The sequence below is a fragment of the Choristoneura fumiferana genome, chromosome 17 (genome assembly GCF_025370935.1).
Source record: "Choristoneura fumiferana chromosome 17, NRCan_CFum_1, whole genome shotgun sequence".
Taxonomy (NCBI): Eukaryota; Metazoa; Arthropoda; class Insecta; order Lepidoptera; family Tortricidae; genus Choristoneura; species Choristoneura fumiferana.
Genome location: NC_133488.1, coordinates 8,275,773 through 8,300,464, shown reverse-complemented (window position 1 = coordinate 8,300,464; position 24,692 = coordinate 8,275,773). Strand labels below are relative to the sequence as shown.

The following is a 24,692-nucleotide window of genomic DNA, read 5'->3' as shown; positions in this document are numbered from 1 at the left end:
CTATATCATCAAATCTTGTTCAAAAGCGCACAAAAAAACAGTGTTAATTAATGACACTACGCACCACATTTGACCCTGTAGTTATTCAACCATTAAAATACAAATATAAGCACACAGGTCATTATATTTTAGCATAGCATGAAGGCTGCGCCCAGATATGCCGTGACCGCTGCCCCACAGGATGCCATAAAGCTCATGCGATGACATTATCTACCCTACCCTTTATACCTTATAAAGATTTCGTTTTATGGTTCCATAGGCAAAATAGGCATTTCTTGAGTTTTGCCATTTCCGTTAATTCCTATAGTAATCAGCATGCCACATTATGGCCACACCTTGTTAGTTAGACTAAAGCCGATGGTCTAGCTAAAGGCTACAAAATACATGTTAATTGTGATCAATTTCATCATAATTTTTTTGACAAATGTATGGGATGCCAACATGACATTAGCAGCACAAAGGTGTCACCCTGATACGTGATTCAGTTTCCTCGACTGTACATACAATACAGGTTAACACGATAACATTTTTCAATATCGTATGGATTGGATATACCGTGTTATTTTTGATATCCGTTAACTTTAAGGTCTACAGGTCAAATGAAGTTAATTTCTCTAAGACACTAGTGGTCTAACTCGTATTGTTTAATAGATCAAGAGTTAAATGTGGATTTTTTTGATGCATCTCTTATGTGTCCCGTCAATGTTATTTGTCAAGTTTGTTTATTTTACAATTTAACAATTAACAATGATTATTATATGCAAGAAAAATAGATTTAAAATTAGAAAAAAAAACTTTTTTCTCAATATCGCGAAAAAGTTACTTATCAGGTAATTCATTCATAAAGTTAACGGATATCAAAAAATCAGGGTGTATTATAATAGCCAACTAAGTAAGTACTATTTTTGTGACAGTTCCTACGTCAGACAAAAGACAATAAGGCTGAGTGTCACACTGACTTGTTAGTGATAATAGTCTTTAATGTTTAAAGTCATAAAATGGACATCGAACCTTAGGGTGGTAAAAAAAATCTTGGTTGACTTGACTATATACAGTCGTGGAAACTGAATCACATACCAGGGTGGAACCTTTGTGCTAATAATGTCTATTAATGTTGACATCTCATACATTTGCCAAAGAAATCATAGCGAAATTGATTATGAAAAGGTTCCACCTTGGTACTTGATTCAGTTTCCTCGATTGTACATCAGTTTTAAATAACACTATGACATATACTATCTCCATGATCAATATGTATTGAGAATAAAACAAGTTTAAAGTTAATATACCGAACACATTAGCTACCTAGGTACAGTAAGAGATTCAAGATGCAATTGAGATTTATGGAAATGGTAAAATTAAAGCTCATCGTCAATTTAAGAATGAGTACTATATTGATATAAATCTACCGTAGGTATATACAAATCACGAATTGATGAGAAACTAAGAACCGATTCCCAAGCACAGTACAACATCATCGTGAATTCGTGACAAACATTTTAGAGCGTTCTCTAGTACAATCGTGTAAATGTTCGCAGTAATGTTTGACTCTATGCTTGGCTCTGTTCGTTTTCGTTGCTCAGTTTTACAAATTTAAAAACGGCTAATGCTCAATTTTCTGTTACAATTGAATGCTCAATTGTATCAGTACTTTTAGGGCCAGTACAGACGGACTGCATTCGAACGTAACCGCAACTGCTGACTGCCCATACATTCAATCGCAGCCAGTGTGCAGTTGTGCCGACTGCAATGGAACTGCGCAATGACAAATGTATGGGCAGTTGGCAACAGGGCTACTACGAAACTCGAAACTCGAAGTTCGTGTCGTGCGGTCCCTCTGACACTTATACTATTTAATACGGGGCGAGAGGGACGGTATGATACGAACTTCGAGTTTCGAGTTTCGTAGTAGCCCTGCAGTTGTTAAGCATGTTGCAGTTCGAATGCATTCCGTCTGTACTGGCCCTGTAGTCGGTTCAACAAAAGTATGTCGCTGCATCGTATGATAATCTACAAGACGCTGAAACTCGTGTGAACGCAACAAGTTCGCGTGCCAGGGGCTCGAATACCCAGGATTAACATAAAGACTAGCTCAACACTCTTAAAAGCAACCCTATTCGTTCACATAAAAAGCCCTCACTATTATGAAATTCACGTAATTCTTCAAGCACCATTGACCGTCTAGATTTATTGTGAAAATTGCGTAACGCGTTAATAGTGCCTTTTGTTTCTTTTATTAATACAAAAATAGAATTATTTATGACTTAGACCAGATTAGGGTAACGGACAAAAAAATAAAACATAATGAACGCCCGACTGACTAATCGCCCCTTCTCGCGCCACCCCGCGCATAAAATTAAAAGAAGTAGTTTTTTCTATGTAAATTAGTGGGCGTTTAGATAAATATGATAAGGAACATTTCTACTATTGTGTTGGCTTTATGTTTCTGTTATAATTAGAGTTTCTTTGTTTACGCAAACCGGCGATAACAAATAAAGACAGTTGTGTGTTTTGTTATAGGATGATTCCCGTTCCAGAAGCCATTAAAGTTTCTTGCTCTATCAGGTATTTTGGTAGGGGCTGGTGCTACTTAAAAAAATTGAGAATAACACAAAAACGTCATAAATTAAGACTTTGTAGACTGTTTTATTGCGCATAATTAATTATCTTAATTCTTGATTATGTTTTAAACAATCAGAGGTAGACCACTAGTGCCTTGGGGAAATTGACTTCAGTTGACTTAATGTTACTTAAAGTTAACGGAAATTAAAAATAACACGGTGTATACTGACAAACTTTTGCATTATGATATTAGACTAAACTTAATTGTGTAAGCCTTTTCTTGATTTTATTGATTAACTTTACTAACACAAAGGCCCTGGCCTAACTAGTAAAATAGTTCACATACCATTATTTCCAATTAAGGTGTACTTAAGGTACTGGAATATTTGCGATGGTCGTAAACCGCTACCGCACTAACCACCCCAACCGCAAACGTTAGTAATAAACGAATAGCCTATTGATTCTACGTAAAAGTGTTTTAAAGTCTATAGAAACACGTTTACAGCTTTTGAATTAGTTTTTCCAAGGTGTTTGAAAGTAGCTACGCGCCTCTACGAACATTCGTAGCGCCTCTACGAAGTATGTGTCATGCAATGTTTTATTATCACCACTTTTAATTTCGGTGAAAAAACTAATTTAGGAAAATTTAGGTTAGCTATAAAGTGTGATTTTCAATGTTCATTCTATCGCATTGAAATTTCACAACAATAGGTCTACAAATAGAAATCGTATCAAGTTTACGATATATTTGTTATTCTTCGAATTTGAGTATTTTACATTTTATGTGTTTTTAATTATTTAAGAAAATTTAAAGTTTTCATAGCTACTATCACTTGATGGTAAAAAATAAATCTTAGACTTAGTGTAAGCTCAGTGAACTAGAACTGCAGCTTAACATAGGTTTAAAACGACGTTAGGATAGGGAGATTTTTTAAAGTAAATAGTGGCCATAAGAAAAGCACTGAAGTTTCAAATCAACGGAAAACACTCCCCCCCCCCACACACACACACACATTTTCCTTCCTTGCTGGCTGGCTATCGATTTACAAACGTAGGACAATAAATAGGTACCATAAATCTTATAATAATGTCTCCAAGTAATTTTATTTAGATTCGGCATGTTTATTGGTTTGTGCATGATTAAGTTTGTTTCAACTGAGTAAAGTGCATTTTAACGCACTATTTATGAACCGAATTCAGGAAACAGTCGTAACTTGTGAAACTAGACTAGCTTTTGTTCACAGCTTCGTTTGAGTAATAATTAAGCGACTATGTATGTTTAGCATGTTATTATTTTAAAATGATCTCAATAAACATCAAAAATAGATAATGTTTAGCAATCATGAAAAATATATATTGCAGGTATTTCAGCAATTTATTTGATTCCTAGGCCACCACATGTAATCCTGTCATAGTAAATAATATTATTTGTCTGACTGTACCTTCTTTACACTTGTTACCTTGTCGCTTAAACGCCATGAAGTAGCAGACGGAAATTATCGAAAACGAAAAGAAATCATAAAATATTTACATTGTAGGTTTTTTAAAATTATCAAACGGTTAAAATTTATGATTCCAATTCTACATTGTGGATATGTAAATTACTGTAGGTACTTAAATTGTTTTCTTTGACACTATTATTCAATGATGAAAAAGGTACTTTTTAAAAAAAGGAAATTTTGCGGCCAGCTAAGTAAAAAATTGTTGCTATGATTTTTATGTCATCAGTTGAAAAATTTATTTAAGCTGTATGTGGCAATACCTTACACAGAAAGTTACCTCTTTTAAATGGTTTTTCCAGTGATTTTATTTCAAAAATGCCTGTTTGCTGTCTCATTGCAAAATTCGAACTAATGGCAGATACTTTACAACATAATAATTAACACCATAAAGAAACACTATCACCAACAGACCAACACGCGACTCTAATAAAAATAAAAGGAATTTTAATTTTTTGTGGAAATCCAGATTATTTTACTTTTAATTAAATTAGATTTTTAATTGTTTTGAAATAAATAAATAGTGATTAAGGTGAAAAATAAGTGACGTTATAGCTCTGTATTGCCATACAATCTAAAAGGGAATGCTGTTTTGACGTGGAGTGGTTATTTACTATATTAAAAAGTAAATATTCAGCGTGTTTGCGGTTTTTTTCTCATTACCATTTCGGCTAGTACCTATTATTAAAAAAAGATGATGTTTAGAGTTTAATTTTTATGCAAACTAAAGATAAAAACTGTTGCTAAATCTAGCGTGATCAAAATTATTACGACTTTTCCTTCCGTTGTGCTAATAAAATAAAACAAATAAATATCATAGGACACTTGACACCAATTGACCTAGTCCCAAACTAAGCAAAGCTTAACAAACGTGGGATGCTAATGATGTTTACTGAGCAGTCAAAACGCTGGAATATCTATCCAGAAATGGTTTGAAAGTTACCTGGCGGGCCGTTGGGCGGCATGGCGGCGGGCGTTGTTGCGGGCAGCGCGAGCGAAGTGCGGTGGTCGCGGTAGAAGGCCGGCGTGCGTCCGGCGGCGTCCCGCGCGCCCCGCGCCGCGCCCGCGCGCTCCATCAGCGCCGCCGCCGCCGCGGCGTTACGCGCCGCCGCCGTGTAGTGCAGCGGGGTGCGCCCGAACTGACCACAACCATACATCGTCATCGGCATCAGCCACATGTCCACGGCTGGACATACAGGGTTACTCGGGAGACGTGAGCAGGACCAATCCCACACCCTCAGTAATTGATAATGGATAGTTCACAATCATATTTAAGTAAAACCTCCGCACTTTTGAAAGCAGAGTGACCATGCACTTGGTTAATAATTCAATGCTTTTTGTTTGCAACACCTATTAAAATAGAGTTAATCTCCTCGTGTCACTTAATATACAAACATACTGCCATTATCATCGGTTCCTTGCCTCAGGGGACTGCTTTAAATAATTTGTTTTTGTTTTGAAAGTTTAGGGTAGTTTTATGTAAATAAGACATAATTTAATTGTTTTTTACCCTATTCTGTTTAATTATTACCATAAATTTCAATTCCAAACTCTCATTCGTCTGTTTCAACAGGTAAGCGATATCTGAGCCATTTCCGGCGGATGGATTGATTTGAAATTTGGTACATGTACTTATTACTTTGATGACAATGCAAGAGTCGACCTTTGGGTAGCGAGTTTTGTAGAATTGCAGGAATTCGAATGTGTTTAGGCAGGTACCCAAATACTAAAAATGTAATCATGTACTCATGTATTAGCAAATTTTAACTGTTATTGCGTAGAAATGTTGAACTCCATAAAAAAAGTGTCATTGTAAGGAAACAATGTTAGTCTTAAAGAGTCACCATAACCTTCAACATCAAATAAGTGGAAAATCTACTTACTCATCGTGACACAAATATTTTAATACGCATAGCGTAGTGTGATAAAGTTAGGGCAGTTTATTGTAGGCTGTTGACATTTAATCGATATAGTGATGGCGGCCATACGACACATTCTACACAAGATTATGTATTTTCGTTATTTATTCACTATTGATTATCAATTCATGCTGACTAATATAATACCTGCTCAGCTATCAGTTTGAAAAATTGAAATGAATCAATAAGTTAAAAACAAGAAATTTGTTGTTGCGTGAAAATAAACTTTAAAGAATATTGCTCACTATAGTTATAGTAGTACATTCAATAAGTTAGGTGTTCTACGCATTTTGAGAAATTAATAGGTACAGTTTCAATTACAATCTTAGGTCTAAGAGAATATTTATTTACTCATACATAAAAGAACTTTGCAACATAGTTCACTTCAGATGATATGACAGGGTTTTCATTTAGACCATATTTAGACTCTAGTTTTATATTATACTTACATCAATTCACTAGACTTCAGCTTATTATTAGCACGAAGATGTTTTTCAAGTAAAGTTTTGTACAAACGAATCACATTCTTTCTCTTCCATTAGTAGTTCTTAATATCACCTTAAGGCTTAATGTACTTATGAACAAAGCCAAAAATTTAAAAACTGGTGGTTTTCCAAAATTTTAGATAGGTGGAATTTCGTTTTTTTATTTTATTCCAAACACTAATATTAGGTACACACCTAATTTCTTTATTTATTATGAAAAGGAAGCTAAAAAGCACACGTATTTATCTTTTGCTATATTCAAGGTGGCTATTATCACGCAGGTAATTGGGTGCACTAGTGTCCAGTTGTCAAATCACAAATGGACTTTATGATTTATACGTGGTTTTACCAGAAATAATAGCTGTTGTTTTGTTGTGGCCATTTTGCACAGTCATATGTTTTTATTAGCGCCAACCGCGCTAACACAACAAAATGGTGACTTTTAAAACAACGTTTTAAAAATAATCCAGATCTAACTATATCACACACTTATATCTAGGAGTATATATTTAAAACCGGCCAAGAGTGTGTTGGACACGCCCGAAATATGGTTCCGTAGCCATTACGAAAAAAATAAGTAATATTTTTCTAACGATTTCGTATTTTGTACGGAATATTCCAAGTTTAGGTATATTTTATACCTTATGCTGCTATTTACTCTTAAACTACTAATAATTTTCAAGAAAACTTAACCGTTAAGTTTTCCTTGTAAGTTTGATATACTGGGCCCATAACCATAATGAAGGAAACGAGAGTAGCAGGATAAAAAACGAGTATATTGTGTTAACAGTATGCGACACAAGATAGGAAGTAATGACAGTAGACAAAGCAGAATAACAGAACAATATTCAAAATACAAAATACACACATATCAAAAATGGCCAGGGTGTTTTATATTAAAAATATAAACAAGAAGGTTTAACAACTACCATCCTGAATTTTTGTAAATTTTTCCACCCACTGGTTTAGATTTTAGAGGGGGGGGACGCTCGATTTTAATGAAAATTTGCTATTTAAAGTTGAAAGAGTTTTAGCATCCCCCTAATGGTTTTAAAATACCTATCCACGATACCCCACACTACAAGATTGGATGAGAAAAAAAATCACCCCCACTTTACGTCTATGGGAGGTACACTAAAAAAAATTGTTTTTGATTTTTTTATTGTACCATTTGGCCGGCATAATTTACATATATACTCGTGCAAAATTACAGCTTTCTAGCATTGATAGTCCTTGAGCAAAGCCGCGGACGGACAGACAGACAGACAGACGGACAGGCATGGCGAAACTATAAGGGTTCCGTTTTTGCCATTTTGAAACATGCCCTTAGACACGCCAAAATTTACAACGACTTAAACAATTTTATCCACGGATGTCTTTTTAAGCTATCTGTCGGCGGCCGATCGCAAAATTCGCCAGATCACGAAATTCCCAGACATATCATTAATTGGCTAAAGGACATCCACCATATCGTTCAAAACTCACCGTTATGAATGTCAATTTGCCTAGTGACATTTAGGCAGATCATGAAATTCCTAGGCATATCATGAAACGCCGCCATTTCATGATTTAGCCAGTTAGGCAGTTTTGGCGTTGTGGTCACAATTCATACTAACCACTCCTCGCTTTTCTTGTCGTACCTAAATTTTTCTTTTTTTCAGCGTATCACGATGTGGCCGGTATAGAGCTAGGAATATCGACGAATGCGTTGCTCTAATCGATCTGCCGTATTGTTTCTCAGGCACATCGTGATATTATTATGCCTGGCCAACTTTTCATTTCAATTCTAGGAATTTCGTGATTTGGCGGACTTTACAATCGGCCACCGACATAATATCTACTTAATACATAGTAGAAGATTCTTATCTTACGAAACAAAATTTAAAAACATTACGAAGAAAATTAAAAAAATTAAGTAAACTTAACGTTTATGTAAACTTTTCTAAGGTAACTTTAGCGCGTTAAATTACAATTAGGATTAGAGACATGAAACTTGGCGCCGATTTTATTATGCATCTCTAACAAAATTCACGATGTTTGAGATTTAGCTCTCGCGTTATCTATACTTAATCGTGAAGTTGTATACCGACAATACCTGCATGTATTATTTTTTCTGTCATATACTTACAGAGTCCTTCTGATGCACGAGTTGCGGGTAGTTGTCCACAAGCCACTCAGCGATATCCGTGTAGTCGTAGTATACCGCTTTGTGCAGTAAGCCTGCGCCCGCCTCGTCGCGACACTGTACGTATTTGCGTCGGTTGTACTCGCCTTCAAGGAGCCCCTGTCAATTCAAACACGATTATAATAATGAATATCATGGTAGCTGCGGCCTTATTTTCTAACACACTGGAAAAACAATCGTCTTCAGCACTTCTTTCATGGTATAATAATAATAACACAATGTGCACAAGACCATCACGGAAATAATAACAAAATATGCAGACCTTATGCAGACCTAAAAGACGACGTTGCTAAAGTATGGAGACAGGAGAATTAAAGTGTACGTAGTTCCAATAGTTCTACCCACAACAGACGCGTCATCCCAACCTTCCTACACCATAGCTTAAAATTATTAGGTATAAAATCATACGTTTACACAATTTTACAAAAAGCCGCAATACTTAATACATGTTTTTGTACAGTCAAGAGCAAAGATATCGACCCGGCCAAAGTTGCAAAAATATGTTTACACCTTAATGTTAAGTGCAGCTAGACCCAGAAAATAGCACTCCGCAGTCTATTTAAATATTCTACAACTCTTGCTCTGTTTGCGTGGTAGATAAACCGTAAATGTAGTTAATACCAGCGCCTGGAGCCGAGAAAAACCAATCCTTCGAAAATAATTATTTTATTTTCGACCAACTTGGATTATTGTATTGAGTTAGTAATACGGTTGAAAAAAAAAGCTTATGCTAGTGTTAGTTAAGACGTTAAGACATACAGAATTACAACTACAAAAACACAACATCACGATATCACATAAGACGTGTATAGAAAGAGATGGTAAATGCGTTGGAAAATACGGTACGAGCCTTTTAATATTGAACAGAGGCATTCATAGCACGATCCTCTATTTAAAGTTGGTGCCAAATTCAAGGCTTGAAAAGACGCCTGCAGTTGTACTTTTACTTAAGGGGAAGGGGACAACAACTTAGGACTCATTTATGATTTTGAAAACATCGCTCACAGTCTACGGGGATTAAATATGTAGGTAACATCGTAATCAAATAATCACGTTTAATTACCTTTATACAAATTATGCATATTTTTTTTTTTAGATAATTAGTCATCATCAACAGTTTCGCCTATCTACTGTCTCAAACATAACTAATTAGGTTTTAGAATGACGAACGTATGTCCAACCATTTGACTATCAATAACGTATTATTTACCAGCAATACCTGCATTTCGAGCCGCGAGCCTTTTTCCACGTACATATTTCTTTGGGAGCATTTTGATATATAGTAAGGAAGTTTTTACCATTCGAAACAAAATTGAGCTTTTAAAACAGCCGAACAACCCTCGATTATAAACGAAGCGCTAGTTACCAGCAATACCTGCAGTTCGAGCAGTGAGCCCTTCTCCACGGCGTCGTGCAGCGCCTCGCACTTGGCCACGAGCGAAGCCAGGTGGCTGGGCAGTGGCAACGGGTCGGCTTCGGCCAGCAGCCGCCGCCCCTGGCCCGCCAGCACCGCCCGCTCCAGGCTGCCGTCGACGCCGCCACGCGCCAGCTGACGCAACTGCGCAGCTGTCACTACGCCTACCACTGGTGAATAAAAACGAAATCAATTCAAAATGTAATAGCTATTCGGAATTCATATTGGGGTCTACATCGGCTCGCATGCTTGTTGAAAGTCCGAATGCAATGTTTGTCCGAATCATCGTTTGTCAGAATGATCGTTTGTCATAACTCTTTTTTCTCTGAAACCAATAATTGTTCAGAATTGTTATAAAATAAACCTAACCAAATCTATAGTTTTCTATAGGATGACCACTTAAAAAAAACCGGAATAAATTAAAGTTTCAGTGGGAAAAAAGTTAAGGCAAACGTTATTCGGACAAACATTACAGTATGACTAGCGAAAAGTATGCGAACTTTGGCGCTCCTGGAAGTTCTACTAAAGGGACTACATACAGTGAATATAATTCGATTACATAAGAATTAACCAATACATAAAAGCTCTAAGGACGCCGCTGCTTACCTTCTCTTGGCTCCAGTTTCAGAAAAAATTAAGGTTTCAGTGGGTAAAAAATTAAGACAAACGATTATTCGGACAAACATTACAGTATGACTAGCGAAAAGTATGCGAACTTTGGCGCTCCTGGAAGTTCTACTAAAGGGACTACATACAGTGAATATAATTCGATTACATAAGAATTAACCAATACATAAAAGCTCTAAGGACGACGCTTCTTACCTTCTCTTGGCCCCAGTGAACGAATCTGAATCGTCGCGTTAGATTGTCTAGGGTGGCTGCTATCGTCACCTAAGATCATGCAGATTGACTGCTTGATTACTTACAGCATGTTTGCTTTTAATATTTCATGACGAAAATATTTTACCTTCAAATACAAGGAACGCAACCAGTAAATATACCCGCCTACCTATTAGTACTCAAATACTACGCGACAGCTTGCATATATAATACATGTCAATGAGCAGATTTTTCCCGAAAATAATTATAATTTTCCTCGTAATAGGATTTCTTTCACCAAATTCAAGCAAAAGACTCTAGTGCTAAATTTAAATTCTTGATTAGACAAATTTGTAATAAGCCAAGACGTGTGAACAGTAATGGGAAATCGTAACTCTTTAATTGAAGGAGGATATTCCAAGCCTACCAAGGCGAAATCTGTATCTACGTAAAGTGGTAGGTATATCACACTGTAACTTGCTCACAATTGGTCTAAGCCTTTGACCTTGGATTGAAAACTAAATGTATAAAACGCAAATACAACAGCCTGTGGTTCGCATATATACCATTTCCCAGATTACTGGATTTATGCTTTTACAACATGTTATCGCGGATGGCGACACCCAACGGCCTTACAACAGGTATAAACAACTTGCATGTATTAGGTAACGCCTATTTATTATTTAATTCAAATAAGTACTTAATAGAAATTAATCACGAAAGGCGTGCACATTTTTATGGTAATTTTAATTCTACACGTGATTGCTTATGAGCTTATGACTTGGTCTCGCAATATGCTTTTTGATATCACAACTTTATTTTTAAAATACTGCATACTGCGGATTTCATTCAGTAAGACGGTCATGCACTATGCACGATGATTATTAATCGGTGTTAAAAATATTAACAAACATCCAAATTTTTTAATTCAATAGGTGAGGTCTTACGCATTTCTCTCAAAGAACTATTATTCAAATAACTGAGTTAAAAATGTTTACTTATTTTAGTACGAGATATCAGTAGATGTTTTAAAAAAATATTGCGATTTGTTGTGTGGTTTAGTTAGGATAAGCAACACATTTAGCCAGAAACACAGGGAATCCTAGTTTATATGACCTAGTATATCCTATTGTGTATATCTTCTATAATGTAAAAGTGAACCGCCAGAACGGGAAAAAAACAACGAGACAGAGTAGGATGGCCCTCTACGACGCCATTTTGATTTTCTTTCAAACAACGCATTGGTTCTCTGGAATTTTAAAGCAATTCGATTCTTTGACCTCGGGAATCGCGAAAAACTTGAGAAAATATGATATTGGGTGTGTACATTTTGTATACAAAATAAAATCACAAGTTCGAATTTCGAGCCAACAAACGAGCGATCTATTATCTATGCCAGTGTTGCCATTCAGGGAAAAATAAATCTATTCATTATCCTGCATTGCAGTCTGTAAAGCTCTTTACCCATTCATTGCCGGGCGCCAGATTACGCTGGGCTTAGATTAGTCATGAAATTTGGTATGTAGATAGCTGGATGTCTGAAATAACACATAGGCTACTTTTATTCCAATATTCCCACGGGATAACTGTTCTTAACACAATACCTCAATGAAGATTACTATATAAATTTTGAGGTTTCCCACGGGAATTTTGTAAAATCCCGCAATGTCAATTGTAACTACTAGATCGAATAGCCGCGGGTAAACTCTAGTTGAATAAAAATTACCGTGTACAATGTTATATGAATAAAATATTTGAATTTGAAACCTACCTACATGTACCAGACAAATACTTACCTATCTATGTTCAGTATTCATAGATACACCTAGAAATCAAAACGATACACCCCGAACGACTTTAATATTATAATCATAACGGAGTAGTAGATATTTAAATTTTATACATTGATAAGCCATACCGCGAGGCTATTGAGGCGGTTTTGGGTCGCAGGTGAACAGCCGATTGGTCGTCGAACCGAACCCATCAATATTACACTTGTCCATGCATATGAATTAACAAGCCATATCCAGCTCTATTCCCATGTAACATAGCTGTCGTACGTTCTGTGAGCTAGTGATGTACCGTGGCCCTTACCATTAGTGTTCACACACGGCATGGCATATTCAGGGTAACGGGGTAGCGCCCACGGCTGTGACTGTCAAGCTTTCAATAAGTCATTTATGGACTAAGTACAATGAGACTAGATTACTTAGATATATGCGAGCTAGATGGCCTAGTGGCTAAAATAAAATGTGGAATTAAGTGTCGTTACTGGTTACTATCATCATTATCATCCCAGCCTATATACGTCCCACTGCTGGGTACAGGCTTCCTCTCAGAATGAGAGGGCTTGGGCCGTAGTTCCCACGCGAGCCCAGTGCGGATTGGGAACTTCACACACACCATTGAATTGCTTCGCAGGTTTGTGCAGGTTTCCTCACGATGTTTTCCTTCACCGTAAAGCTCGTGTTAAATTTCAAATGAAATTCCGCACATGAATTTCTAAAAATTCAGAGTTGCGAGCCGTAGTTTGAACACATCACGGCTTTTTTTTTGGTTACCATGGTTTAATGGAAAAATAAGAACTGTGACCTCTCATTCTGAGAAGAGGCTTATGCGTTGCAGTAGGATTTTTTTTTATTCGACTGGAAGGCAAACGAGCAAGAGGGTCTCCCGATGGTAAGAGATCACCACCGCCCATAGACACCTGCAACACCAGGGGGATTGTAGATGCGTTGCCAACCTAGAGGCTTAAGATGGGATACCTCAAGTGCCAGTAATTTCACCGGCTGTCTTACTCTCCTCGCCGAAACACAACAGTGCAAGCACTGCTGCTTCACGGCAGGATTAGCGAGCAAGATGGTAGTAGCAATCCGGGCGGACCTTGCACAAGGTTCTACCAACTGCAAAATATGAGATGTGTAGATCTAGCATTATCCTAAGTATGCTTAGCGATGCGCGCTCTCCGCACTCTATTTCAAAAAAACACTAATTCTAAATTACGGTTATATAATTACACAATAAGGGAATAAAAGGGATTAACATTTTTATATTTTTGTAACTTGTACAGGGAAAGAGCACTTAACTCCACATTTTTGGTTTAGACGAAAAAAAATCATCTCCACTTTACGTGTAGGACAGCTTAATCCAACAATCATTGGAGAAGGATTACGGAAGGAATGACTTCAAAATATGAATACAATAATAATATATGTCATCAATACGACATTAATTTATGTATACATCTAAAGTTAGGATTGTCGTGGGTGTACCAAGTCCAAAATGAGGTCAGCACTGACCATTTGTTGCGAATTATCGCTCATTTATGGCTTCGTATAATTTTAAACTGTCCCGTGACAAAATGCGCACGCCATTCTGTACAACCCTTAATTAAAAATTGTTCATTAACTCTCTAACAGCTTTACTGCAAAAGTAAACCTTCACACATTCATTTTACAGTAAAATTTATCAAATTTGGTGGAGTGAGTTTAGAACTATTCAATATTCGTGGGGTCACGTGGGGTGAAATGTTGCTCTTACGACTACACGCTAAGGTCGCGAACACACGTGTTAATGTTGTACTTTAATTGCTATTGTTTAATACTGGCGGTTACAGAAAAGTCTAGGTTTTATTAGAAAAACGATGAATTGGCGTCTACGAATATTGGCGTGGCGTGGTAGAGATCACAGATAGAAATTCATTTTTTTTCCAAATTCAAATTAAATAATTTATTTGGCCAACATGGGTTAATTACAGGCTGTTACTGAAACGGTCGATGTACTTGATATACGATATATTTGTGCAAGTTTGTACATAAAAAATAACTGACTTTTTTGAGGTACTGTAACAAAGACGGTGCTGCTCGCCAGTTCTGTTAGCTTGAACTTGGTATGACACGCACCGCGTGTCTAGATTGTCGGAGTGTCAAAAAGATATTTCAGCAGTAAGCGACATTAATTTCCATCTATCCAATTCGACCAATCCGACACGTCATTAGACTATAACCGATTTCAATAAAAATTGTGTCTAGGTTTGTTCATCTTTCAAAAATGAAAAATAAGTACGTTTAGTGTGAAATCTCACTAAATCTACCAACCTTAGGTACATATTCTATGTACATGTTCTAAGGCATTAAGCGGCAATTACACTGAGTCGTAAAAATAAATAAATAAATAATATTTTATGAAGAGAAACAGGATAACGGAATAGTGAATGTAGTAGGATTTCAGTATTTTACTGCTCCTGTCTCGTATCAGGCGGTCGTCTAAGCTTTAATACATTATTTTCATATCGTTTACAATAGATTAGCGCTCTACTTGACCTTTACTCTCGCTAAAGGGAACGTATAGAAATAAAATGTTTATTTTTATTTTATTGAAATGTTCTCCATTACATTATTGCGACCACTTACCTATCGCTCCGCGCTACACTCGTAACCAGGCCCTATACCTACGAAGTGCAAAATTCGAACTTATCTTGCCGTTCCGCTGACGCTTGTATTACTTAATATGAGAGTGAGAGGGGCGGTACGATACGAACTTAAATTTTCGAATTTTGTAATAGCCCCCCCGTAGCATCGTTTTTCCGCTTTGTAGCGAAAACTGCCTGAAGTTGTCAGTCAATTGAGTATTCAATATTTATCAATTGCAACACTTTTTACAAAAAAAAAAATACTTTTAATATTTATGGCTTGTTGGGGCGTAGCTTTTAATTTTATTACATTATAATAACTATAGGTACAGTCGCCATCAGATATATGGTAGCGGCCAAGGTACTCAAATATTTCGGAGCAGCATTCAATTTCAATATATTAGTTACAATAGATAAGGTCTATAATATCGGACCATATAATTCGCCATAAATTTGGGAGCAGCGACTTTTCAATTAATTCGTGACATACAATAAGATAAATATATCGTAACAAACAGATCGTCAATGGTATCTGAGCAGTCAGGGTGGTCATAAAGATCGGAACATTTATGGAAAATGTACCTTAAGTTTGTGTAATACAATTTAAAATAGTTAAGATTGGCCTCATGAAAATGAGGTTTCAGACAGGCATTGATACTATATGTTATCATTAATTTAAATTTAGAACGAAATGGTTTGTTGTGGCATTCATCGAAAAGAGTGTGTGTGGATTTGTCATCGTGACAAATATATTTCCGTCTTTTTCGAATTAGACAATTTTTTTTTAACAAAACTTAATGCCTTAAAAACGTTGTTTCGACGCAATGTCAAAATTGGCGGGCGTAGAATGAGTAGCTTAATTTCGTCAAATTATGTCAGATACTTTATGGCGTAATTGATAGTCCCTTGACTATTAAAGCACAAAGTCATGGGTTCAAATCTGATGCAAGTAAATACGTGAATTGTGTTTCTCTTTTTTGATTTCTTTGGATGTAAATAACATTATTATTATTATACTGGCAGCTATTATACTAGCTATTTTATTCAACCCAGAGAAGTTAAAGTTTTTTTAGTAGTTAGGTATCTAGGTAGTAATAGTAGTAGTAGTAAAACACTTTATTGTACAACAAAAGAAAAATACAACTGATTAAATTACAAAGAAAAAATATTACAAATGCAAACTTAATTGTTGTTGGTAGATACTTAAAATGATTAGTATAGGTATCTTATATCTATCACGTTTGAATTTTTGATCAAGTACTAGAACCTACTTGGTAATTATCTTTCACGTGCGAACTCTTTTAACGCGTGTAGTCCTACTTCAAACTGCGTTCGATATTTGATTTCTTCAGTTTTCTTGGTTTTCTATATTCTTGACGTTGACAATTTTTTGCAATTGTTATCCTCGTACTATTTTATCGAAAGTAGACTGCAAAAATTGTTATTTTAATCTTAAACAATTTTGCCCAAGACCATGATACCCTATCGCGTAGATACTGAAATAAAAAAGAAAATTATACAATTGCGGAATGATGGTCTGCCTATAACAGACGTAGCTAATGAAGTCGGAGTTTCAGTAAGTATTGTTTACTACACTATACATACTTACATGATTTAAATGCAAAGGTTATTACGATAATGATTTAATAAATTAAAATTTTATTTCAGAGAAACACCGTGTATCGATGGCTGGAAAGATGGCAGCAAGAAGGAGCTTTGTCGAATCACGTATCTTTTGGACGTCCGCGTTCTACGACACGGCGTCAGGACATGAATATTATAAATCAAGCTCGTGAAGAAAGATTCATAAATACCACCCAGTTTGCAAATCAATACCAAGTATCGAGCAGTACCATACGACGGCGTCTAAAAGAGGGTGGTTTACAAAATAGAGTGCCAGCAAGGAAACCGGCACTAACCGATAGACACAAAGAGGATAGGTTGCAATTTGCAGCTAGGTATTTGAATCAAAATTTTAATAAAGTAATTTTTATGGACGAAAAGGTGTTCTGTTCAGCAGATAATGGCAGAATGAGTTTATGGAGACCAGACAATACGCGTTATCTGGAGCAAAATGTAGTGCCTAATCGCCAGAGTGGGCGTATTACAATTGGATTTTGGGGCTGGATGTGTAAAGACGGCCCAGGGGAGCTGGTAGAAATTACAGGTCGTATGAATGCGGTGGATTACAAAGAAATACTTGAGGAGTCGTTTTTGCCTACTGCCCAAGTATTTTACCCCAATGAGCATATAACATTCATGCAAGACAACAGCTCGGTGCATAATGCTCGCTTGATTCAGGGATGGATTAATGATCACAGAGATGAGCTGACTCGCATAAAAATGCCTGCAAAGAGCCCCGATCTCAACCCCATAGAAAATCTATGGGGTAAAATGGTGCAAGAGTGGGACGGAAACCAGTGTCGCACCAAAGATGCTTTAAGACGCCACGCTCTCAACGTTTGGGAGTCTTTTAGAGGGCGAAACGTGTGTGAAAATCTGGTCGGCTCAATGCGAAGACGATTGCAAGCTGTATTAAACGCCGAGGGAAGTTACACGAAGTACTAACGTTTTTACAGGCTGAAGAAAAGTAGTTTTATTTAGTTTACGGGTAGTGAAACACGTATTAAAAGGTTATTTTAATGGTATAAGTAAATAGTGTTTGTGTTTGATTCTTAAAATAAAAGTATTTTCTACTAAATCATTATTTTATTTATATTAAGTTTTTATATTAATATGAATACTATCAATCAATTGATACAGTTTTCGAGAATGCTGCTTGAAATTATCTCATGTGTCTAAGAAACTCACTTGCTCACCCATAATAGTCGTCAAAATCATCCTTGACATTGACAACTTAAGTCAATAGAACTCAAGTAGATAGTAACGAATTCAAATGTGTAGGTACTATGACACAGATTTACAGTATATTTTTCCATAAATGTTCCGATCTTTATGACCACCCTGACTGCTCAGATACCATTGACGATCTGTTTGTTACGATATATTTATCTTATTGTATGTCACGAATTAATTGAAAAGTCGCTGCTCCCAAATTTATGGCGAATTATATGGTCCGATATTATAGACCTTATCTATCGTAACTAATATATTGAAATTTAATGCTGCTCCGAAATATTTGAGTACCTTGGCCGCTACCATATATCTGATGGCGACTGTACTTAATGTAAAGAAATGTTAGTAATTTTTAGGAATCCTACATATTAGCGAACTTTTATAATATGTATAGTAGATTAAGGGGCTGTTTCACCATCCATTGATTAGTGTTAACTAACGGTTAAATGTGATGCCGTCTCCGTCTATTCGAACAAAACAAATAGAGACGGCATCACATTTAACCGTCAGTTAAGACTAATCAATGGATGGTGAAACAGCCCCTAAATAATGTATCTAAATAAAACTATACTTTCATCTAGTTATAGCATAAACTAAGAACTTATGTGGTTTTTAACATTTGTAAGCGCTACGCAGTTCGTAGCACGAGGGCGCGCCGTAGGTCTTCGTAGCAATTATTTTATTTATCTTGAGAAGCTGAATGATATTACGTAGGTAAGGCTCGAATTACACAATATGAATATCCACTCGAAATTTCTTCAATGTTGTACCCGTGGTCATGATGCTAGATTGAAATTTTGAACTCACATCAAATATAATCACGGGGTATATGTATCCCGAAAAAATAACAAGCTTTTCGTCCGATTTCGTCTGCCAAGAATTATTTTATGTTTATAGCTGTCCCGTGGGAACTATGGAATATTCCGGGATACAAAATTCCTATGTCCTTCCCAGGGACTTAAACTGCTTTCGTACCAATTTTCATCTAAATCAATGACGTTTAGGGGTGAAATAAGTAGTTGTACAAAATGAGATCTAATTAACAAGAAACTATTGAAGACTAATATTTATTGTAAGTTCTGGTTATTTCTTAGTACCCTACTTATTTGGTAACGAAAATGGTGATGTAATTGGTTTGGTGGTTTTATAGCTTTTTAGCACATCATGCGGTCTTTCGTTAGCAACGTTGGATTTCAAAAACGTTATCCCAGAACTCTGGAGGTCAGTCAAATTAGGTACAAACAAAAACGCGTTCACTCGCTTCGCTATTCACGATAATAAATGTTTTAAGTCTCCGTGACAATGATGTAGGTTGCATTGTTATGTGCATGTTGCATGCACGGACGTGGGTGTTAGTGTTGCCATGTGTCTAATATTCACCCGAAAACTAGATTATTTTACTCAGTCAGGCTAGCGATCAAAGGAAGCAAAATATGCCAGTTTTTAATTAAACGTTTCATTTTTAATACACTTTTTTAATGAAGGTAATTGATGAGTGTATTACCGGTACTACCGCTGGCAATTTTTTTGACATTCATAAGTGCATTTTATAGCAATGTAGAAAGATCTTTGACTTTGATTTTGTATTGACATCAGATCCTTAGGAAAATTAGGTAAGACCATTGAAAGAAGATTTGTACACGTTGTTGCAAGTGCAGTGTAAGTGAACTTCAAGTTGCAGTTTCAAGTGGTAAAAAGTGTTGTGTATTGTTGCAAAAACTACTGTTTAGTTCTAGTGCCCCCGCACTGTCCCAGTGCCCCGTCCCGTTGTATTAATTTTATCTAGTCCCGATTTTTCTGTTGCACTTTCAGGTAACCCTGATGCGCAGGCACGCGATCATATTCAGCCAGGGAAGGGGAAATTTGTTTACCTGACACTCACTCTGGCAATTCGACGAACGTCACTTGTTTTGTACTTCTTTTGTTTCGGTAATTGCAGAGCGTTCAGATCCTAAGGGTCTTTGCACATGGCTTATAAAGCAAGTACGGCACCATTGACGCTAAAAAAGTTAGAACTAAGGGTGGGTCTACATTTGTTTACTTTTAGCGTATCTGTATCGAATCGAGTGATCGCAGCGTATCAGATACGGCGTGTCGTGTGATCATGTATCGTATCGCGTTCAAATTAACGACCATGATACTGCTCGGGAGGTAGGTATGATGCGCTAAAATTATACATACGTGCATCTAAATTAAATAAGAGTGACTGAATTTCGACGCGTCACCCTTGCGTACTGTGTTTGTGTTCTGTTAATATGTAAATGCATTTGAAATAGGGAATATTACTGCAATTTTATCCCGTCAGAGTGCAGCACTAGCACAAACCATAATATGTTTATGGTTTATGTTTTTTGAGTAGGTATCTTAAATGTCCGTATAGGATGCCGTAGTATCATATTTTTTCAATGAAATTTTTGGAAATGTAGCCCTATCGCTATTATCGATGTAAATATAATTTTTTGCGTTATATAAAAATATGTTATGATTTCTATAGGTATTAGTACTGTTTGGTCATGATCCGTCATGGCAACAAAATATAAAAAGAACTGACGTTGTCATGGCGGTTTCGTTACGGTTTGTGCTAGAGTCGCCCCCTGCGCAGAGCTTTGACTAATATGCCCTATTACCAACTTTCAGCTCAAGAGTCGCGGCACAGGTTAGTTTTAAATAAAAGCTTTTAAAATACATGCAAATGAGAATAGTGTATGAAATACTGGGTGTATGGCCGCTGAGAACTAACTCGTCGTTGGATTAAAGTTCATTAAGTAATAGTACCTGGGCGACCGAGCTTTGCTCGGGCTAAAAATCGATTATAAGCGTTTTCCCACAAATAAGACCAAGTTAGATCAATTTGTCATCCCCGAAAACCCCACAGAGCCCTTTCCAAGATCCCACAACAACAACAGCTCGTTTAAAGGTATTAGATTTAACAAACAACTTACATTTTGGAGGGCTGTAGTGCACGTAGAGCCCGTTTTGTTTCGCAGATCGCTCAGAAAGCCATTTCTTCACGCTTTCCATAACAATTGCCAGAAATTAAAAATATTAGACTGTCAGGTGCCTCGCGGTCAATAATTACATGTACGCAATTAATTGTCTTTTTTTACTCTTCATATTAAGCCCTGTCTTGCAGTAAAAAAAATAGTAGATTATACAACAAGAGCATAAAACGAGCCATTTTACTCAAGACGTTCATATAGCCACCCGATCTGGTACGGCGAGGGTGGATAGACACGTCGAGGGGAAAATAGGTTTAACGCTCGAGTTTTACACTCTGCTTTTCACTTAGATTGCGAGGAAACTAAATAGCAACAGTAAAAACCATTATTAAATTTCTATGTAACTTTTATTTTTTATGCATTATTATATAATTCCATTATTTAATTTTATTGATTTATTTTGATTAATTTAATTGATTTTTAGTTTTATATAAATTAAAAATTATCTCATAAACACGAACTTTACGAGCATGAGAAGTGAAAAAGTAGTTTTTGTTTTTGCAGCTCAGTTTAATAGTGTCAAAATAGACTTTTCATAATTTAAACCTCTCATCTCTTTCTGCTCTCACCTAAATCGAGTGACAGAAAAAAACGATTGTGATTCTTTATTGTATCACGATCATTTTCACCCATCTTTTTCTGTCACACGGTATAGGATGAGGGTAAAAATAGGTGTTGAATGCGATTGCTAGCGTCACAACATTATAGACAATACAGTCAAGCCACATGTCTTAAAACTTAACTTTACCAGATTTCAGTTTTCACTATAAGTAGCTCATAATAACGGATGTAGACTAATGTAGAGTTCAGCGAAAGACTGATTAAATTGTTAAGTTAACTGCACGGACTTCATTTTAGGGTTCCGAAGTCAACTAGGATCCTTATAGTTTCGCCATGTCTGTCTGTCTGACTGTCCGTCCGCGGCTAAGCTCAGAGACGGTGTTAGTACTAGAAAGCTGTAATTTGGCATGAACATTCATACAGTCACGCCGAAAAAGTGGTGAAATAAAAACAAAAATTAGGGTACCCCTATAGACTTAAAGTGGGGGTGATTTTTTTTCTCAACTAACCCTATAGTGTGGGATATCGTCGGATAGGTCCATAATAAAACCATTTTTCGATTCAGTGATCTGTTTGCGAAATATTCACCTTAAAAGTGCAAATTTTTCATTAAAATCGAGCGTCCCCCCCCCCCCTCTAAAATCTAAACTTTTAGGTGGAAATTTAAAAACAAATCAGGATGGTAGTAAGTATATCAAATTTACAAGGAAAAATATAAGGCTAATATTGCTTGAGAATTATTAGTAGTTTAAGAGTAAATAGCAGCCTAGGGTATAAAATATACCTAAACTTGGAAGATTCCGTACACAATACGAAATCCTTACAAAAATATTACTACATTTTTTCGTAATTGAATTCAATTGAATTGAAATTTTATTGCATTTCACGTTGTAAGTACATAGTTCTTAAGATTAGGTCAATACAGAGTCAAACGTGAACCCTGTAAGGGCACAGCAATGGCACAGCAATCGTAGTGCATGTGTAATTTTATGAATAATTATAATGCCTACGGAACCCTATCTTGGGCGTGTCCGACACTCTCTTGGCCGGTTTTTTATTATATAATTTTTATTGACTCAGTATAAAAGTTGTTGTTGCTTCCACCGTCATAATTTTTATTTAAATAACCATGTAATTTATTTTAGTTGTGTTAGAAAGTTTAATTTGACTACAACAGTGAGTAATGCTGGCACTATCAATGACAGATAGACAAACAGACATTGGCGTCAAACTTCTAACACCCCTCCTTTTGCGTCGGGGCTGAACATTGAAATAAAGACTAGTCATATTAGACAGTATGTACTAGGTACATCCAAGAAGTGCAAAGCGTAATGTATGGTGATGTCTGCTTATCGATTTTACTCCAGTCGGTAATGACGATCGAAAAAGTTTAATATTAAATATTAACCCGGCAGTCCGATTGCCCGACTGACATCATTCAGCTTTTGACCCTTTACCGAACACGGACAAGTTTAGTTTAGATTAGACAATTGATTATCAGATTATCGACATTTGGTTGACCCACTCTAGCGACTTTGTCGGCAAAATTTAAAATACAATCAATAAGCGGGTTTTTATTAAAGGCTGAAAATTATTAAATTAATTAGGTTTAGAATATATTAAGATTTTTTAACAAAATGACATGTAGGTAATAATGATATTACCAATAAAGGAGTATTATTTTATTTGCATTTTCTTCGCGTTCACGTAATAACTAGATATCTTTTATGCATCCCTTTCATTCGCACGAAAAAATTAAACCGAACAACAACCGTTTATCACGGGTTATTTATACTGTCGTAAAACATTATATAACGCACACAAGGACAGTAACAATATCAGTACTTTATGAGTTTTCTACAAGAAAACAAGTTGAATTAGACTCCAAAGTATGTACACCAAAACGCGTATTTTCAGCTGTTTAATCTATCGGTCTTTTCTGATAGTGAAAATCGTTAGTTTATTTTGGTTCAACGAGGCTAGTTAAAATACCATCAACCGTTCGTTATAATTATAATACTTCGACGTCACATCTAACAGTTGTCTTTTCACAAGCTAATACAGCGCACAACACGTATTATTCTGATGCGTCACTATCAAATACTGACGTGGTAGAAAATAAAATGCAGTTAAATGGATGGTTGTTATGCCAGGTGTGGAAGCACTGAGGAGCGGTTAGCAGGTCGCACGAGACGCCGCTTCTTGGGCGACAAAGGGTACACCCAACGATACAAGTTACGTCGTTTCTATCCACTACCAATGTGCCTACATTGGTCTCGAAAATATTTAAGGCTTTATAAATTGAGATTTAGTATATAACTATGTATGTAGGGACAGTCGAAGAAACTTTACTTTGTGGAACTTTTTCTCAATATATTTCTCACGCTGATATTAGGCAGATGTAGGTACCTACGTCAAACGTCAATATGGCATTTGTAGCGAAAATGTTCCACCTTAATATTATAACCCATAGGATATAGTAATATTATGCTATTCAGTTTCTTCGACTGTACATTTGATACATTACACATAAATCAGCATAATATTGATAGTAGAACGACCACACTAGTAGGTACAGTAGGTATAACAAGATTTAACATTTCGGTTCGGTTTCGGCTCGGGACTCGTCGAGTTTCTTCGTTTTCCTGAAGATTCAAAAGAAATAGAAAACATCTTTCCTTTCGAGTTCCAAAGTTTACAAACGACTATTGCAAACTAGTTAGTATAGTTTAAGTATACTTGATTCAGTCTCCTGGACTGTAGGTACATCACAATTCAATCTTTTAAGAAGTAGGTAATTGTATTGTCAATTACTTACCTATCGGTATTAATTTAATGGCACTTACATTTTAGCATTAACATAAAATTTTATTTAAGAACCACTCTATTCATAACACACGAAGTATGCTACTTGTTTCCTCAGAAGTTTAATTTGGCTTAGGCGACGCGTTAGTTTTACTAAATTTACTAAAGTGCTTTTAG

The 24,692-nt window shown here is 36.2% G+C and overlaps 2 protein-coding genes across 9 annotated transcripts in view; one reads left to right on the top strand and one right to left on the bottom strand.

Moving 5' to 3' along the window:
- LOC141437404 (uncharacterized) overlaps positions 1-23,848 on the bottom strand; it is a 37,940-nt gene extending 14,092 nt beyond the window's left edge. For 3 of the 8 annotated variants that reach the window (XM_074100737.1, XM_074100742.1, XM_074100744.1), the window contains exons 1-5: positions 23,703-23,797; positions 21,093-21,276; positions 10,017-10,234; positions 8,594-8,749; positions 5,005-5,200 (exon numbers count right to left, since the gene is read on the bottom strand). In XM_074100737.1, the coding sequence (XP_073956838.1) occupies positions 5,005-5,200; positions 8,594-8,749; positions 10,017-10,234; positions 21,093-21,171 (649 nt within the window). In that variant the 5' untranslated portion in view covers positions 21,172-21,276; positions 23,703-23,797. Of the gene's footprint in view, positions 1-5,004; positions 5,201-8,593; positions 8,750-10,016; positions 10,235-10,886; positions 10,981-21,092; positions 21,277-23,702; positions 23,798-23,818 lie in introns of those variants that run through there. The other 5 variants (XM_074100741.1, XM_074100739.1, XM_074100738.1 and 2 more) reach the window with 5 other exon arrangements.
- LOC141437409 (uncharacterized) overlaps positions 10,221-24,692 on the top strand; it is a 30,055-nt gene continuing 15,583 nt past the window's right edge. The window contains exon 1 of the mRNA XM_074100755.1: positions 10,221-10,237. The gene's annotated coding sequence lies outside the window, so the exon portion shown is untranslated. The remainder of the gene's footprint in view (positions 10,238-24,692) is intronic.